The 18195-nt window shown below is 36.6% G+C and overlaps 1 protein-coding gene across 1 annotated transcript; it reads left to right on the forward strand.

Moving 5' to 3' along the window:
• Positions 1–14954: 14954 nt before the first annotated feature.
• LOC107773843 (serine/threonine/tyrosine-protein kinase HT1) lies at positions 14955–17974 on the forward strand. The gene is made up of 4 exons (XM_075229833.1): positions 14955–15180; positions 15306–16274; positions 16546–17001; positions 17438–17974. The coding sequence occupies exons 2-4, from the start codon at positions 15564–15566 to the stop codon at positions 17687–17689; spliced, it is 1419 nt and encodes a 472-aa protein (XP_075085934.1). The 5' UTR covers positions 14955–15180; positions 15306–15563; the 3' UTR covers positions 17690–17974.
• Positions 17975–18195: the final 221 nt, after the last annotated feature.

Here is an 18195-nt window from a genome sequence, read left to right on the forward strand (position 1 = left end):
AAGCCACTTGAAATTGTTATTTTTCCTGGGGTACTGAAAAATTGATTAGTCAGGACCTCGAATTTGGGCCACTGTAAGTCTAACAACCATGTATAGTACATGGTAGGATTTCTATAGTAGATAGTTAGCTCTCTATTTTTTTTTTATGTTACATGGTGCATGTTCTTATTTGATGATTTCTTAGCTTTAGCTTGTTGCTAAATATTTTTGTAAGCCATAAGTATGTAACCAAAATATAATTTATGACAACAATATTGCTTGTTGCGTTAAGTCAGCTTTGACAACGACATCTTTTGTTGTTGCAAAAACTTTTCCCATCAGCATTTATTGCAATAGGATGCAACAACTTTTCTGTTGTTACCAAAAGTACTTTTCGCAACAATATTCAATATATGGCAATGAAAAACTTTGTTGCAAATTTCACACTTTATTGTAGTGATATATATAATAAAATTTTTGGGTCTAAATATAAAAAATAATATTGCTTGTTTTGTTATAAAACAAAATTCATACAAAGGCTTTTATTAGGCTTAATCGGTAACTAACAAGTTTACAACAAAACTACGAACATGCTTCCAAAAAAAAGGACTAACGTAATTTCTAGAGATCTCTTGCTAAGCAATGAGCAAAACAAATTTGATTGCCTATTCAACCAGAGGCGGATTCAGAATTTAAGCTCTATGGTTCAAACTATACTTGTTAATCGGGTCGGGCTGACCCGTTTACAGCCTAGTCCAGCCCGATACTGTAGCGTGGGGGGCGGGCTGGGATGAGTTGGGCAGGGAGCGGGTTTCAATCGAACAGGTTTTTGATACCGGTGCACCGGAACCCGCTAAGCCCGTTAACCCGTTAACGGGCTACAACCCGGTTTAGCCTGTTAACCCGTTAATGGGTTGTTAACGGGCTATAGCCCGGTTCAGCCCGTTTATTAATATTTTTTTTAATGGACCAACTGAAACTCCTGATATTGACACTTGTATTTCTTATCTACACAAATATTTAGAAACATTATATAATTATTATGCTAACATTGTTGATACTTCTTCTGCTGTAGATGCAAATATTCCTTCAAGTTCAGTTTCAAGTTTCAACATCTGGGACCAGTGCTTTGGATGATAATGATGGTGTTGAAGATTAATTGATTTGGTCTACAATAGGGGAGTATCAACAAACTAGTAGCAGGAATATCAATGAACTTCAATTCTACTTGCAAAAGTCAGCAGAGCCCCGCACAAAGAAATTTCTACCATTGGGTTGGTGGAGGAGCAACTCAAATCAATTTCCTGTTCTTTCGGCCATGGCTCGAGACGTGCTAAATATGCCGATTTCAACAGTCGCATCAGAGAGCGCATTTAGCCAAGCAAGGCAGCAACTAGGAGATACCCGTCATTCATTGGGTAGCAACGCTTTAAAAATTCTAGTGTGCTTCAGAGATTGGATAAGATCAGAACGACGAAATCAAGGGCGTGACGAGGTAGATGAAGCGGAGGACCAAGAAATTGGAGATATAATGGTTTATGGTTCTGATTCAACCAATGCCGGAAACCAAGAACCTCATGTTGACATGGATGGACTTACAAAAATGATGCAAAGCATGTGATGTACTATTTGTTTTTTTATAATTGTTGTAAACTTTTAATTTTCAAGTTCAAAAATAACAAAATAAAAAAAGAACTTGCAACTTAATTTGAAGTATTATAAATTATTCAATAAAAATATCAAATGAAAGTCTTCGGAGCTTGATCCTTACATATAGGTCTTATTAAATAATTTTTTATAGCCACTTACTTTCAAATTTTAATTTTAACATTATAAAATTCAAATTTAAAATTTAAAATTTAAAATTTTAAACTTCAAAGTTTAATTCTAAGCCTTAAAAGTTTACAAACACTTAAGTATCAATAACATTGAATAAGAAAAATAAAATTTACTTAAAAAAAAAAATTCACGGCCCGCTAACAACCTGCTAACAGCCCGCTAAGCCCAAACCCGGACGGACAAAAAAAAACCCGAAAAGTACAGCCCGCTAATAGCCCGCAACGTTAAACGGACGGGCTAATTTTTTTTTGTCCAGCCCGTCCCAACCCGCCCGTTAAACACCCTTAGTTCAAACCCATTATATATTTAAAGTTACGGGTTCATATCTACTATTTTTTACAATTTCAGTAAATTTTTACACTTAAGTTTATACGCAGCATCCAGAGTTTATGCGGGATTTTTCACAAGCAGTGGCGATATTTATAGAAGAACGGAGAATAAAAAATATTAATTATCACATTACTCAACAAGAAATAGCCTTAGTCTATTGGTTTTGTTGAGTCTTAAGTTAGGAGAGGTCATGACTTCAGTTCTACCTAACCACAATTTTTAGCAATAAAATCTCTCTCAAACATTTGACAAAATATGATCTAGTTGTGGTTTGAACCTCTGACATCCTAGAGAAAATTTAGGAACTTAACCAGCATGCCAAGTTACAATATGTAAAATTTTCTGACAAAGCGGTGTCGCGTGACACCGCTTCATTCCATGTACATCTGCCCCTAGCAGCATCAAAAGTACGGGGTTCAGATGAACTCGGTGCTTTCAAGTTATATCCACCTTTGTCTTTAGATAATTTTATAGTAATTTATTCATTTGTTCATCTTTTCAAAAATTGACACCTCTTATGAAAAATCATGCGTACTCCACTGCGTGCTATTAGGTTATTATATCTCACCATAGTTCAAATTCACATCTTAGATTATCAAGTTGTCTGTTTGAAGATAATTCATTATTTTATTCTCTTCTAACGAACCATAAAAGATCTAGTGTTATTGAAAGGATCGTTTTGGGCTTTTAGACTTCTCGTCCGGAACTCTTGCTGGGCCATTTGCTCTTTTGGGCCTATTAGCAGATCCATGAACGATGAACTTTATAAATGGTAAAAATAGCACGGGCTAACCAATTTTCGGAGTGATAATTGAAAAATAGTCAGCGTTTGCAAAGTCATTACAAAATAGCCACTATTTTGCTGCAACACGGAAAGCTCTAGCATAATATACTGGAGATTGGTGCACCTGTGTATGAATTTCCAGCATATTATGCTGGAACTCCAGCACGCGGAAATAACCAGCATAATATACTGGAGATTGGAGCACATGTGTATAAACTTCCAGCATATTATGCTGGATCAGTACTCCAGTATATTATGCTGGAAGTTCACATGTAAAATATTCGAACTCCAGTATATTATGCTAGAATATTTTTCGGATTTTGAACAGTGTTTTCGTTCACATTTATCTTTACATGAAAAGTGGCTAAATTTCGATTATTTTTGAAATTGTGGCTATTTTTCAATTACCACTTGTAAATCTGACTATTTTTGAATTTTACCCTTATAAATGAGCACTTTGGTATGATGGAACAGCCCAATATTTATTTTGTAATTGGGCAAAATATAAAGGAAAAATGACACTGTATAGTCGCTCTCAAAATAATAGCCGAAAAATGTATATTTCTTTATATTTTTGTATATATATACATTATGTATGTTATATACAAAAATTATACAAATTTATACACTTTTTCGGCTACCAAATGTAAATAGTTTCTGACGCGAACTAAAAGTGATAATACCCCAATATAAAATTGGTCGTTCGGCCGAAACTAATTACACTCGTTGTCCAAAAAGTGTATAAAATATATATAGTTTGTGTGTATAATTAGTCGGCTATTATTTTTAGGAGCGACTAAAAATATACATTTCTCTTTATAATTCAACTAAGACAACTCATGGTTTACCCAATATTACGAGAAAGTTGTTGCATTTTGTGTTAGAGCCCCAATTTCCCCGTTAGAACTCGGAACATGTTATTAAAAATTAACTTGGCGTCACAATACGAAAAAGTAAACGGTGAATTCGACTATGGTCTTTCATGCTGACATTAGACCCAAAAGACTTGCCCTTTGTATAGTCGTAGGATAATCAGAGAAGATTCAAAATTTGAATTCTGCGTTATATATTGATGATGTATAAAATATTTACGCTACTGATGTTTATCAAGTTACCTCTCTTGTTTTTCAGATTATTAGTTTATTTCACTTGTTATGAATAATTATTATCTTTTAGATGACTAATATTATATAAATCAAAGTCTGCTACTAAAGTTGCAGAGAACAACGAGCCAAGGATGACAAAACGGGGAATCTTCTCATACGCAAAAGTCAATACACATACGAAAAGCTTATACAAGTATACATATTGTATGAGTTAGAAATGCTTTGGAAGCCAAAAAATGATGTGAATTGCACAAACTGCTGCCGAAGCTATCTGTCGTATGCTAATTGAAAAGCCATATCATGAGTTATAGGTTGACAATATAAGTATTGAAAATACATATTTAATTTTATTTATTTTTCTCACACACACACATCAACAACAACAACAGTATAATCCCACTAGTGGAATTTGGGGAGGAATTTGGGGAGGGTAGTTTGTACGCACACCTTACCCCTACCCCGGGGTAGAGAGACTGTTTCCGATAGACCCTCGACTACCTCCTCCAAGAACTCTTCACTTTGCTCTTGGGGTGACTCGAACTCACAACCTCTTAATTGGAGGTGGAGGATGCTCGCCACTAGAGCAACGCGCACACATATTTAGAGGAATTTTGGAATTTTAAATAAGAAGAAATTTTAAACATAAGTCGCGGAAGAAAAGAGCGCGGCGCCCTACTTTGTATACAAAAGAGTAAAATTATTGATGGACATGCAGTAAAGGGCTCTCTATACCCTTTTTCTTAAACGAAAACAATGAATATTTCACTTGTTATAGAACAACTAATTATACACTATAACTACACAGTGGAAATGACAAAATTTTCGATAGGAGAGAATTAAAAAGCGAAACTGGGGATTGGCGGTTAAAAATCATACTTAAATAAGGAATAAATGAAAAAAGTTAAAGACTCGATGCTTTAACATATAAGGAGGTGAATGACCAGATAAGGAAGAGTAATAGGTGTTAGGGATCAAAAATAACAAGGCGTTATTGTGATAATCCAAAAAGTTATTTTTAAATTTAATAAATATCTTTGTGTTCTAAGACCTTGAAAAGCACTATTTATCACTCATCAACTTGCGTGCGTAGTCCGTAAAATTTTTCGGAAAGTTTTTATGTGAAAAATGGATTAAAATGTGAAATAGAGCCTTAAAACTCAACTGAGTTGACTTTGGTCAACATTTTGAGCAAACGGACCCGGATCAGTATTTTGATAGTTCCGGTAGGTCCGTATCGTGATTTGGGACTTGAACGTATGCCCAAAATTTAATTTGGAGGTCCCTAGCTCAAGTTATGACCATTTAACTGAAACTAGTAATTTAAAGGCTAAAGATTTTTAAGTTTGACCACATGGTTGACTTTTTGATATCGGAGCCGGAATCGAATTCTGGAAATTGGAATAGTTTTGTTAGGTCATTTAGGACTTGTGTGTCAAATTTGAAGTCATTCCGGATTCATTTAATATGTTTTGGCACGAGATTTGCAAATTGAAAAGTTTAAAACTCAAATTTCGAATCGAGGTGTGAATTGTAATTTCAGTATTGTTTGACGTGATATGAGACCTCGAGTAAGTCCGTATTATATTACGGGACTTGTTGGTATATTCGTACGGGGTCCCTAGTACCCTGAGAGTGATACACATTGAAATCGGATCAAGAATTGGACTTAAGGAAAAATCTGAAATTTGGCATTCTAGTGTAATCGCACCTGCGAATTTTTGACCACAGGTGCGAGTTCGTAGAAGCGAGCCTTCCATCGCAGAAGTGGCCTAGGAAAGCTGGGCAAAAGTCCGCAGGTTCGAAAACTTGAACGCACCCGCGCGTCCACAGAAGCGGGCTCAACGATCGCAGAAGCGGAAGGCAACGCAAGTGCGCATTTTCCTCCGCAGATGCGAGGCCTCGCCTGGCAGCCCCATTTCGCAGATGCAAGATTTTTCTCGCAAATGCGAGCCAAGGCACCGCAGGTGCAAAAATGCCTGGGCAGTGTATAAATCGAAGAGTCCGAGATTTTTACTCATTTTGGTCATTTTGAGCTCGGGTAAGGCGAATATTTGGGCGATTTTCACGGAAAAATATTGGGGTAAGTGTTCCTTATCCTATATTGATTATATTTCATGATTTCATACTCATTTATATCATGAATCCGTGAAATTTTGGGAGAAAATGAGATTTTTTATAAAATCTTCCAAAAACGAAAATTTAAGATTTGAAGGTCCATTTGACATCGAAATTTGATAATTTTTATATGGTTGGACTCGTCTCGGAATGGGTGTTCGAATTTCATAAGTTTTTTCGAGATTTGAGACGTGGACCCCACTATCAATTTTTAAAGTGAATTTCGGATTTTATCCGAAAAATTAGTAAATTCATATGGAATTAATTCCTATGATTCGTATTGAGTATATCGAATTGTTTGTGAATAGATTTGAAATTTTTGGAGACAAATTTAAAAGAAAAGTTATGGTAGAATAATTGATTGATATTGCAAAGCGAGGTAAGTGTCGTGGTTAACCTTGACTTGAGGGAATAGAACCCTTAAATTATTTGTTATATGAAATGCATGTGAACGACGTATAGGCGAGGTGACGAGTGTCTATACGTCGTCAAATTAATTGTTTGCATAATTATTTTAAAATCATAAATTGTTCTAAGACACTAATTAATTATTATAATAATTATTTCTCTCCTATTTTTTGTCAAATATTAATTCTTGAATTCCTGCAATAATTGTTACATGCTATTTGATTTATGTGTCTTAATTGTTATTTGACATTTAGCATACTAAATATTAAACTGTCTATTCTCTTCACGATTTTCACAATTAATTTCTAATTGCCATTGTTTGTTCATAAATATATTATAATTATTGTGTGCTTTGATACTTAATAGTTTCTCATTGGACGTGGTATTTATTGGAGTAATTTTTATTACATTTATGAGTTGTTTAAAGTTATATTTGGGGAACGGGTTGCACGCCGCAACGGAAATGAAAAGGAATATATATATATATTGGGGGATCGGGTTGCACGCCGCAACAGACTTATTAAAAAGTCCATATTGGGGGATCGGATTGCACGCCGCAACAGACTTATTTAAAAGGTCCATATGGGAGGATTGAAAATGAATATGTTGTGTGAGCGGGTTGTACGCTGCAACGAAAATTGATGAAAATAATAATTGGTTATGACTGCTGAATTGGCTTCAACTATTAAAAATGAGTTACCTGATTTATTTCTATTATTGTTGTTATTACTATTATTGCGTACAGGTTATTGTAAGTGACATGCCTTAGCCTCGTCACTATTTCGTCGAGGTTAGACTCGGCATTCACCAGTACATATGGTCGGTTGTACTGATACTACACTCTGCACTTCTTGTGCAGATTTCGGAGTTGGTCCTAGCGGCGTACCATAGACTTGCTCGGATTTCAGCTACCAGAGAAGACTTGAGGTAAAACTGCACGGCGTCCGCAATTCTGAAGTCCCCGTCTACTTTACTTTAGTTGTGTGTTTGTTTTCAGATAGCTTTATTTTATTCAGACCTTTATTTGTATTATTCTAGAAGCTCGTGCACTTGTGACACTAATTTTGGGATGGTATTTAGACACCGTTATTTTATGGATTATTCACTACATTTCAGACTTTACTTCCGCATTTAATTCTTTGTTATCAATAAATTTAAAATTATTTTAAAATGGATAATATTATTCTAACGTTGGCTTGCCTAGCAAGTGAAATGTTAGGCGCCATCACGGTCCGAAGGTGGGAATTTTGGGTTGTGACAGTTGGTATCAGAGCACTAGGTTACATAGGTCTCACGAGTCACGAGCAAGCTTAGTAGAGTCTGAAGGATCGGTTCGGAGAAGTCTGTACTTATCTCTCAGAGGCTGTGAAATTTAGGAACAATATCACTTCTTTCTTATTCTATCGTGCGAATTTATTCTATCATCGATGATTGAACCATTCTACTCTTATTCTCTCGCAGATGGTGAGCAGACGTAATACATCTATCGATGGACAGGGACCAGAGCCCCCGGTGGCAACTATGGCCAGGGGTAGAGGTCGAGGCAGAGGTCGTGTTAGAGGCCGAGGCAGAGGCAAAGGTAGAGCTCAGTCCATAGCTCGAGCAGCTGCACCTGTTGTAGAACCTCAGGTGGATCTTCAGGAGGAGGTTCCAGTTCAGAATGTACCAGCTGGACCAGTTCAGGTCCCGGAAGGATTCACAACTACTCTAGTGCTTCAGGACGCTCTAGTCTGTTTGGTGAGTCTTATGGAGGGCGTGGCCCAGAATGATACATTTCCAATGGAACCAGCCATTTCACAGGCTGGGGGAGGAGAACAAACTCCCACAACTCCCGCTCCGGAGCAGATGTCTCCCCGGGATCAGGCTCTAGTAGCCCCGCCAGTTGGAGTAATTCAGCCAATTGTTGCGGCACAGACCGGTAATAGGCCCGCCATGTCTTTTGAGGCCTTATTGAGATTGGATAAGTTACTAAGCTCTTTCCAGTTCACTTCAGTGGTACACCTCTTGAAGACCCACAAGATTATCTTGACCGCTACCACGAGTTGCAGCGGAACATGGGAATAGTTGAGATCAATGGGGTTGATTTTGTTGTATTTTAGATGACGGGTTCTGCTAAGAGGTGATGGATAGATTATACAATGAGCAGACCAGTTGGATCGTCTGTACTTACCTGGGAGTAGTTCTCTCAGCTATTTCTGGAGAAGTTCCTTCCTATCACTCTGAGAGGGGATTTCCGCAAGCAATTTGAGCGTCTACGGCAGGGCAGTATGACTGTTACTCAGTATGAGTCCTGTTTTGTGGATTTAGCCCGTCATGCTCTCCTTTTACTACCTACTTAGGGAGAAAGAGTGAGGATGTTTATTGAGGGACTCACTCGCCCTATTAGGCTTCAGATGGCCAAGGAGACCGGAAGTGAGATTTCTTTTCAGGCAGCTGCTAATGTCGCGAGGAGAATCGAGATGGTTCTTGCACAGGAGAGAGGGCAGGGGTCTGATAAGAGGCCTCGTCAGTTCGGTGGTTTTAGTGGTGCCTCGCCTGGAGGCAGGAGTAATTTTGGTAGGGGTCATCCTCCCAAACTGTTACATTCAACACTTCATGTATCTCCTGGTGCTTCAGGGAGTCACGGTCCTATTATGACTTACTATGCGCAGCCAACATTTATTCTACATTCAGCTCCTATCAGTGCACCACTACTCCAGAGTTACTACAGCGATTATCCGGCCCATTCGGGTCAGTTTCAGCTTCAGCAGCCACGACATCAGGATGGGTGTTATGAGTGTAGGAACATTGGTCACATCAGGAGGTATTTCCCTATATTGGCGAGTAACAGATCTCGGCAGGATTCTCATGCCATTATACCGGCACCGATTGCTTCACCGCCTACTCAACCAGCTAGAGGTGGAGGTCATGCCATTAGAGGTGGAGGTCAGGCCATTAGAGGTGGAGGTCAGGCCGTTAGAGGTGGAGGTCAGCCAGCTAGAGGTCGTCCTAGGGACGCAGTTCAAAGTGGTGGGGCTTAGCCCCGATTTTATATTTTTCCAGCTAGGCCTGAGGCCGAGTCATGCGATGTTGTGATCACAGGTATTATTCTAGTTTGCCATAGAGATGCTTCAGTTCTATTTAATCCAGGATCTACTTATTTCTATGTGTCCTCCTATTTTGCATCATATATGGTTGTGCCTTGTGATTCTCTTAATGCTCTGTGTGTGTATCTACACCGGCGGGAGACTCTGTTGTAGTAGATCATGTCTATCGTTCGTATGTGATTACTATTGGTAGTCTTGAGACTAGTATGTATCTTCTACTTCTTGATATGGTAGATTTTGATGTCATCTTGGGTATGAATTGGCTGTCACCTTATCATGCTATATTGGATTGTCATGACAAGACAATGACCTTAGCCATGCCGGGGTTACCTCGGTTAGAGTGGAAAGGAACTCCTGGTCATTCTACCAGCAGGGTTATTTCTTATATGAAAGCTCGGCGTATGGTAAAGAAAGAGTGTCTAGCCTATTTGGCTTATATTCGCGATCCCAGTGCAGATGTTCCTTCTATGGACTCAGTACCAGTTGTTCGTGAATTTCCAAAAGTATTTCCTGTGGATTTGTCGGGGATGCCACTCGACAGAGATATTGACTTCTGTATTGATTTGGCTCCGGGCACTCAGCCCATTTCTATTCCACCATACCGTATGGCCCCATCAGAGTTGAAAGAATTGAAAGGAGCAGTTACAAGACTTGCTTGATCAGGGATCGGGTTGCACGTCCCAACAGACTTATTAAAAAGTTCATATTAGGAGATCGGATTGCACGCCGCAACAGACTTATTTAAAAGTCCCTATGAGACGATTGAAAATGAATATGTTGTGTGAGCGGGTTGCACGTTGCAACGGAAATTGATGAAAATAATAATTGGTTATGACTGCTGAATTGGCTTCAACTGTTAAAAATGAGTTACCTGATTTATTTCTATTATTGTTGTTATTACTATTATTGCGTACATATTATTGTAAGTGACCTGCCTTAGCCTCGTCACTACTTCGTCGAGGTTAGGCTCGGCACTTACCAGTACATGAGATCGGTTGTACTGATACTACACTCGGCACTTCTTATGCAGATTTCGGAGTTGGTCCTAGTGGCATACCAGAGACTTGCTCGGATTTCAACTACCAGAGGAGACTTGAGGTATGACTGCACGGTGTCCGCAGTTCTGAAGTCCTCGTCTACTTTACTTTAGCTGTGTGTTTGTTTCCAGACAGCTTTATTTTATTCAGACCTTTATTTGTATTATTCTAGAAGCTAGTGCACTTGTGACACTAATTTTGGGATGGTATTTAGACACCGTTATTTTATGGATTATTCACTACATTTCAGACTTTACTTCCGCATTTAATTCTTTGTAATTAATAAATTTAAAAATTATTTTAAAATGGATAATATTATTCTAACGTTGGCTTGCCTAGCAAGTAAAATGTTAGGCGTCATCACGGTCCGAAGGTGGGAATTTCGGATAGTAACAATCATGCGGAAGTTAACAATATAAGTCTTGGTGACGATAAATTAGACAATAAAAAAATATATACTAAAACAGACCTACATATGAGAAACTAATATAAAAAATAAAATAAAAAACTATGGAGGAAAAAAACTCCCCCTAAACAAAGCTCTTTTAATGACTATATTGTGGATACTATTTTTGTGTTTTTCTGTGAAGGATGGATTCACAATTTATAGAGGTCTATAATATTTTCCTACAAGAAAGGGATCTGTCAAATATGTAAGGGAATCTATACTTTCCTTTTAGGAAACGTAAAACAATTATGGGTAATACTTTGACTTTCTTTTAAGAGGCAAGTAAAACTCGAATATGGTAAGACAATCAGGGCAAAAATCCTATCAAATCTCCCATTTTTGGCATGAATTTTCTTGACAAAGCTCGATCCTCTTTCTTCGCATAATCTTCATCACTGCCACATGTCATTGTGAAAAGTAGGAATTACTTAAAAATTGGAGTCCCGTGCGTTGAAAGTGAGCATGTATTAAAAGTATTGGAGCCCCGCGTTAAAAGTGAGCAGGGTAAAAAGTGGAGCCCTATGTTAAAAGTGAGTAGGGTTAAAAGTAGGAGCCCATAAGCATGAGTTAAAAATAGTTTTTGTTTTAAAGATGCAGCAAGAAATATGTTGAAAATATGGTTAAAAATTTTTCTTCCACATGTAGTGTCCTTGACAGTTTTTTGTTTTTGATAAAAATCTTCATCATCGTCAAATTGGTTGTAGCTTGAATTGAATCCGCCTTGAACCTGTTTTCAATCTTGTTTCAATCATCGGTTCTGAATTATTAGCTCTGATACCACGTGTTGAGATCGAAAATAACAAGGCGTCATGCGGAAGCTAACAATGCAAGCCTTAGTGACGATAAATGAGACAATAAAAATATATATACTAAAACATGCATAAACTTTAATATAATTTGGTCAATTGACCTACATATGAGAAACTAGTATAAAATAAAAAAAAACTATGGAGGAAAAAATCTCCCCCTAAATAAAGCTCTTTTAAGGACTACATCGTGGATGTGCTATTGTTGTGTTTTTCTGTGAAAAATGGATCTTCAATTTATAGAGGTCCACAACCTTTTCCTACAAGAAAAGAATATGTCAAATATGGAAGAGAATCTATACTTTCCTTTTAGGAAAAGTAAAACAATTATGGCTAATACTTTGACTTTCCTTAAAGATAAAAATAAAATTCAAATATGGTAAAACAATCAGAGCAAAAATCCTAACAATAGAAATAATTGGTACACAATTCTTCATTAATCTAGTTCCAACCACCATATCCTCCAATTTAATTTTCGTAGAGCGCATATTCGAATTAGTTGGAATTCAAATGTGAACATTGATTAATATCTAAAGAAACTACAAATAGGCAAAAAAGAGAAAAGGAAACAAACAAACAAACAAACGACAATAAATCGAGTCGAATCTCACAAGTGGAGTAAAAGGAGGGTAATGTGTACGTAGACCTTATCTCTACCTTATGAAAATAGAGAAGTTGATAGACCCTCGGTCCAAGAATAGTAAAAGGAAGCAATAACTAATTAATAACAACAACAAGATAAAAGGCACCAAAAACAAACAACAAAACTCGTAATAACAAGAACAAGGACTACGAGAATACAAGACTATTGTCAACTACTGATAATAGTGACGACTGATGCACCGTGTAGTGACAAGGAAGAAAAGGAAACAAAGAAGGAAAGAAAAAAAATGGAATTAAAGGAGTAGTAAATTCTTTTGAAATTTAAAAGGATATATATGTTCATTAAAACAATAAATTCATTTGACTTTTAAGAAAAACATCATTTAAACATGATAAATAGTTGAGAAAACATAATTGCAGTATAATAATAACGGTCAATATGCGATTTTGAACACTGAATTGTATAGTGGATTCTTTGAGACGAGAGAACCACCATTTTTGACCTTTTCAATCATTATTAATTATTAATTAATTATTAATTAAATGAATGGAAAGAGTTTGCACGCAAAATCTTCATTTCTATTTTTTTAATTTTTTCCTTTCCAAATGTAAGGAAAATATGTCAATTCAGTATAAGAAATTAAGAACTCCAAATAAACATTTAAAGTGTGTTTTGAATGCTTAACAAATTTGTCGAGGAATTTGAACATGTGTAGTCCTACACATTTTGAGCGATAACTCCCTTAATGATAATTAAGACGATTTGCTTACGACTAAGAGTAACATGATTAATCTCGAATAATACATTAACAAATTTTAACTTTTCCTTTTAAAGCTTATTTATGAAACCTAAATTAATGTCCCAAAATTTCAACGAAAATATTTAATGGACTTTGACTCTTCTTTTTATAAATTTTATTTTTATTTAACAAAGAGGAAATATCTATGTGCATAATACAACAACAACAACAACAACAACAACCCAGTATAATCCTACTAGTAGGGTCTGGGGAGGATAGTGTGTACGCAGATCTTACCCCTACCCTAGGTAGAGAGGCTGTTTCCGATAGACCCCCGGCTCTTTCCCTCCAAGAACTCCTCACCTTGCTCTTGGGGTGTGACTCGAACTCACAACCTTTTAGTTGGAAGTGGGGGGTGCTCACCACTAGAGCAACTCACTCTATGTGCATAATAAATTCAGTAAAATTCAAAATCAACAGTACAATTCAATTTCTGCCTAGATTATTTTATATTTTTATTCGATATTAGATATTCATATTGAGGCTCTTTATTTTCTTCTTTTTGTATCATGATACCCTTTTATTTTCTCGCTAAAATTAACATATCATAAGAATTGCTAAAGAAAAAAGAAGCAAAGATTATAATATTCCTTACCCGTACCGATCGTACCCTTAATCGTGTACACAAACAAACAAAACAAGGTAAAAAAGAAAAGAAAAAAAAGAAAAGAAAAAGAAAAAGAAGGCATCTCAGTTTTCCTTAAATTCATACTTATAATTCTCGGATTGTGACAGCTATATGCTCCCCCCCTGAATTTCTTTTTCCTTTTTTGTTTTTATCTTTTCTCTCCGTCTTTTCTTGATCTTGTTCACATGATTCTTGGAATTACTTGGTAGCTTTTGTTTCCTAGTATAATTTTTAAAATTCTTTTTCAACTTTTGGAAGACACCAATATAATTATATAAATAAACATATTAATAATTACATTTTTACAAAATTGTATTACTTAATTCTAGGTAATTATTAGGAAAACTGTTTAAATTTGACCATCTATTATGATATATAGTTTACGTTATCTCCCGTTATACTTTTTGTTCAAATTTTTCCCTACCATTAACAAACTATTCGGAATATCCCAACTCGAACGTTCTCATTTGTGACAGTACCCAAATCCTCTAAAATTTGTTTATGTCTGCAGGCCTCGCTAACTTAAAATGACTCATCTCCATAAACTTGACCCAATCTACCCGATTAACTTAAAATATCCGTTTAATCCAATCTACCCGATTGATCCATCTCCCACTCACTTTTAGTTGTCTTTTAATCATTATACTAAATTAACTAAGATCTATTATTAAGGTTGCGGTGCGATAAATAAAATTTCTCAAATTAGATATTTTAAATTTGAACTTTGAGAATGAATTTTATTTTATTGGCGCACGAATTCGAATTAATTGAAACCGAATATGAATACCTGACACCGAGTACCATAGTGGTAATGTGGGTATGTGACACGTACCATAATGGTAAATCCTCCCCCCTACCCCGCTCCCCTTTTTTTTTTCACCGCCCCATTTGAGATACCCGTAAGTCATGCAACAAAGCCGGGGCCATATGAAAAGTATCAACTAAGGTTGGTTTATAGCACGTACCAAAACGTACTTTGATTTTTCATGTGTGAAACGAAGCAGAGACCTATTAGGAATACATACAAAATTATATGGAATAATACTTATAGTCATAAATGGATTTTGATTTTTCTCCTCTCTCATTCAAATATATTCAATGTCTCAAGCAGAAATTAGAGAGGAGGAAATAGATTTCGTATCAAAGATGCAATCTTTATAGCAAAAATATCACCACTGTAATGGTTCTTGAATCTGATTTTCTGAAAAGGGGTATGTCTATTTTTTCAATTTAAGAAAATAGGGTCTCTTTTTTTTTATTTTTTTTATAGATTAATTATTATTAACTTTTTTTTTTTTTTTTTAATTTGGATTTGAATGTGTGTGGCATTTTGCAGGCTTTGAAGGAAGGTGGGGTGTTTGATTTTATAGCTGAAGAGAGCCTTATTCTGCTGTTTAAAGTAAGAGTGTTGTTTTGAATATTTGATTTTTGATTTATGGGTTTGAAGAAATTGTCTGTAGAAAACTTAGCAAAATTGATAGGACAATTTAAGGGAAATACTGAATTGGAACCTCCTCCTGAATTGAAGAAACAAAAGGAGAATAGATTTTATGCTAGTTATCAGGTTTTTTAGCCTGATTTGAAAAGTAAAAAAATGGATGAGGAAATTAATTCTTGGATTAGGAGAACAAAATTTTCTCATACCATTTGTCATAGGTTGGATGCAACAAGATTGTCTTCTATTCCTATCACTTTCCAGCCTAGGAGTATTGCAAGTGCCAAAACTAGACCTGAAACAGGTTCTCTTAATTCAAGAACTAGTCTAGTTGTTAGGCAAATTGTGCAAAATCCGAGCACGAATAAGCAGAGAGTATTATCCCCTCTTCCGAAAACAAAACTTTCCGATACGTTTAAGGAAGCACGATCTAGTCAGAGGAGGTTTTCGACTCCACATCCTCAAAGGAAAGAACATGAGAAGGGAAATGTGAGTAAATTGTTCCTCAAAGATTCCCGCGATAAGAAAGCACCTAGTTCCACGGTGAAGTTCAATGACAAATTAAAGAGCCGGAACCGGAAAGATTCAGCATGGTCAAAGTACTTTGATCATAGTGGACGTAGGGTTATGTCCGTAGAAACAGCTGATGAGTATACGATTGATCTTTCTAAGCTATTTCTTGGACTAAGATTTGCTCATGGTGCGCATAGTCAGCTTTACCATGGAATATATAGGGATGAACCTGTTGCAGTGAAAATGATAAGACTACCTGATGATGATGAAAATGGAGATTTAGCAACTCGGTTGGAGAATCAGTTTAGCAGAGAAGTTACTCTCTTGTCTCAACTCCACCATCAAAATGTTGTGAAGGTAGAAAATCGACTTCCTTGTTTGATGCATTCAATTTGAGCATATGGCACTTTGCAGTTATTCATTGCATACTGTATTTAATGGTCTTGCTTAGGCATTTTAATTGAAGTTCTTCCACGGCCACGTTTGTTATTTTGCCGGCTATTTCTATACTGTGATTTTTTTTAAAAATCGTTTTTTAATGTTTTAAATTGGTAAAATACTAGTTTGTGTACTTGTTTTCGTTTTCAAAATCATCTATGGTCCGGTCTTTAATTACCTGTTAATGCAGTTTGTAGGTGCATGCAGAAAGCCACCGGTTTTTTGTGTTGTGACTGAGTATTTATGTGAGGGTTCTTTGAGAGCATACCTTCACAAGCTTGAGCATAAGTCCCTGAACTTACAAAAATTGATTGCACTAGCCTTGGATATTGCTCGTGGAATGCAATATATTCACTCACAAGGCGTTATTCATCGGGATCTCAAGCCGGAGAATATACTTATCAATGACAAGTTCCGCCTCAAAATTGCAGATTTTGGAATTGCTTGTGAGGAAGCATATTGTGATCTTTTGGCTGATGATCCAGGTACTTATCGATGGATGGCACCTGAGATGATTAAACGAAAGTCATATGGTCGGAAGGTGGATGTTTATGGTTTTGGACTCATTTTATGGGAAATGGTCGCTGGAACCATACCTTATGAAGATATGACACCAGTACAGGCTGCTTTTGCTGTTGTCAACAAGGTATTTGTCTTTTTTCCCAAAGAATTTATGATCGCGCATGCGATTGGAAGATGATGCACACAATTGTGACCTTGCTATGGCTGACTCTTTTTGTCCCTATGACTATCCGAGTGACAAAATCATGCCCCTAAACCCCATCGTTTCCCCCAAGAAAATATTGTTTCTGTTAATACAGTCAGACCTCTCTATAACAGTCACCCTCTATAACTACATTTCACTATAACGGCCAAGTTTACTTTGGAACCGATTTTTCATGTTATGTTGTTATATGTTCTCTATAACATCATTTCTTTATAGCAACCAGCGGAACTGTTATAGAGAGGTTTGACTGTATTTTTATAATATTCTGCAAAAGAGATGTTTTTTTTTATAGTAAGTCTGCTATTAAGGAATAATATGGGTAATTCTGAAAGAATTTGTCTATGGAACATTTCAGAATATGAGACCACCTATTCCCGGGGATTGCCCTCCTGCCATGAGAGCTTTGATCGAACAATGTTGGTCTTTGCAACCAGAAAAGAGGCCCGAGTTTTGGCAGCTTGTAAAGGTATTGGAGCAGTTTGAATCTTCAGTTGCGCATGACGGGACTCTGAATCTAGTACAAAATTCAATGTTTCAATGTCGCAAGAAGGGTTTTCTTCATTGGATCCAAAAACTTGGATCCGCACATCAAAACACTTCATCTTAGCCATAAGCCTTTCTTATGAGTTCCCGGATGATCTAGCTTTCGTAGTTTCACCGGGTCCCGCTGTAATTCGAAAAGGTTTCTGTTCCTTCTGCTATGTTTTTTCTGCCTCACCATTATACTAATGCGTGATTAGGTTGTAGGTGTGCATTGAGGTGAAATGCTTCTGTAATTTTACATGATAGATAACATGGAACATGGTCACCAGATTTTGAGTGTGATTGCAGATTGCCTTTCGATGGCTAGGAGTAACTTGACTGAAATAAAATTCTCTTTATCCTTTTTAAATATTGTGTTTGATGTCTTATTTCAATGCTTTCTTTTCTTGGAGAAATTTGCTTTTGATTTCTGATGGGATTACGTGCAAACAACCTCTAGCAGAAATGCAGGGTAAGGCTGCGTACAATAGACCCTTGTGGTCCGGTCCTTCCCCAAACCCCGCGCATAGCGGGAGCTTAGTGCATCGGGCTGCCCTACCTTTTTGATGGGATCAGTGCGTTAGTGTTAGT

This window comes from Nicotiana tabacum, chromosome 14 (genome assembly GCF_000715075.1).
Source record: "Nicotiana tabacum cultivar K326 chromosome 14, ASM71507v2, whole genome shotgun sequence".
NCBI classification, from domain to species: Eukaryota; Viridiplantae; Streptophyta; class Magnoliopsida; order Solanales; family Solanaceae; genus Nicotiana; species Nicotiana tabacum.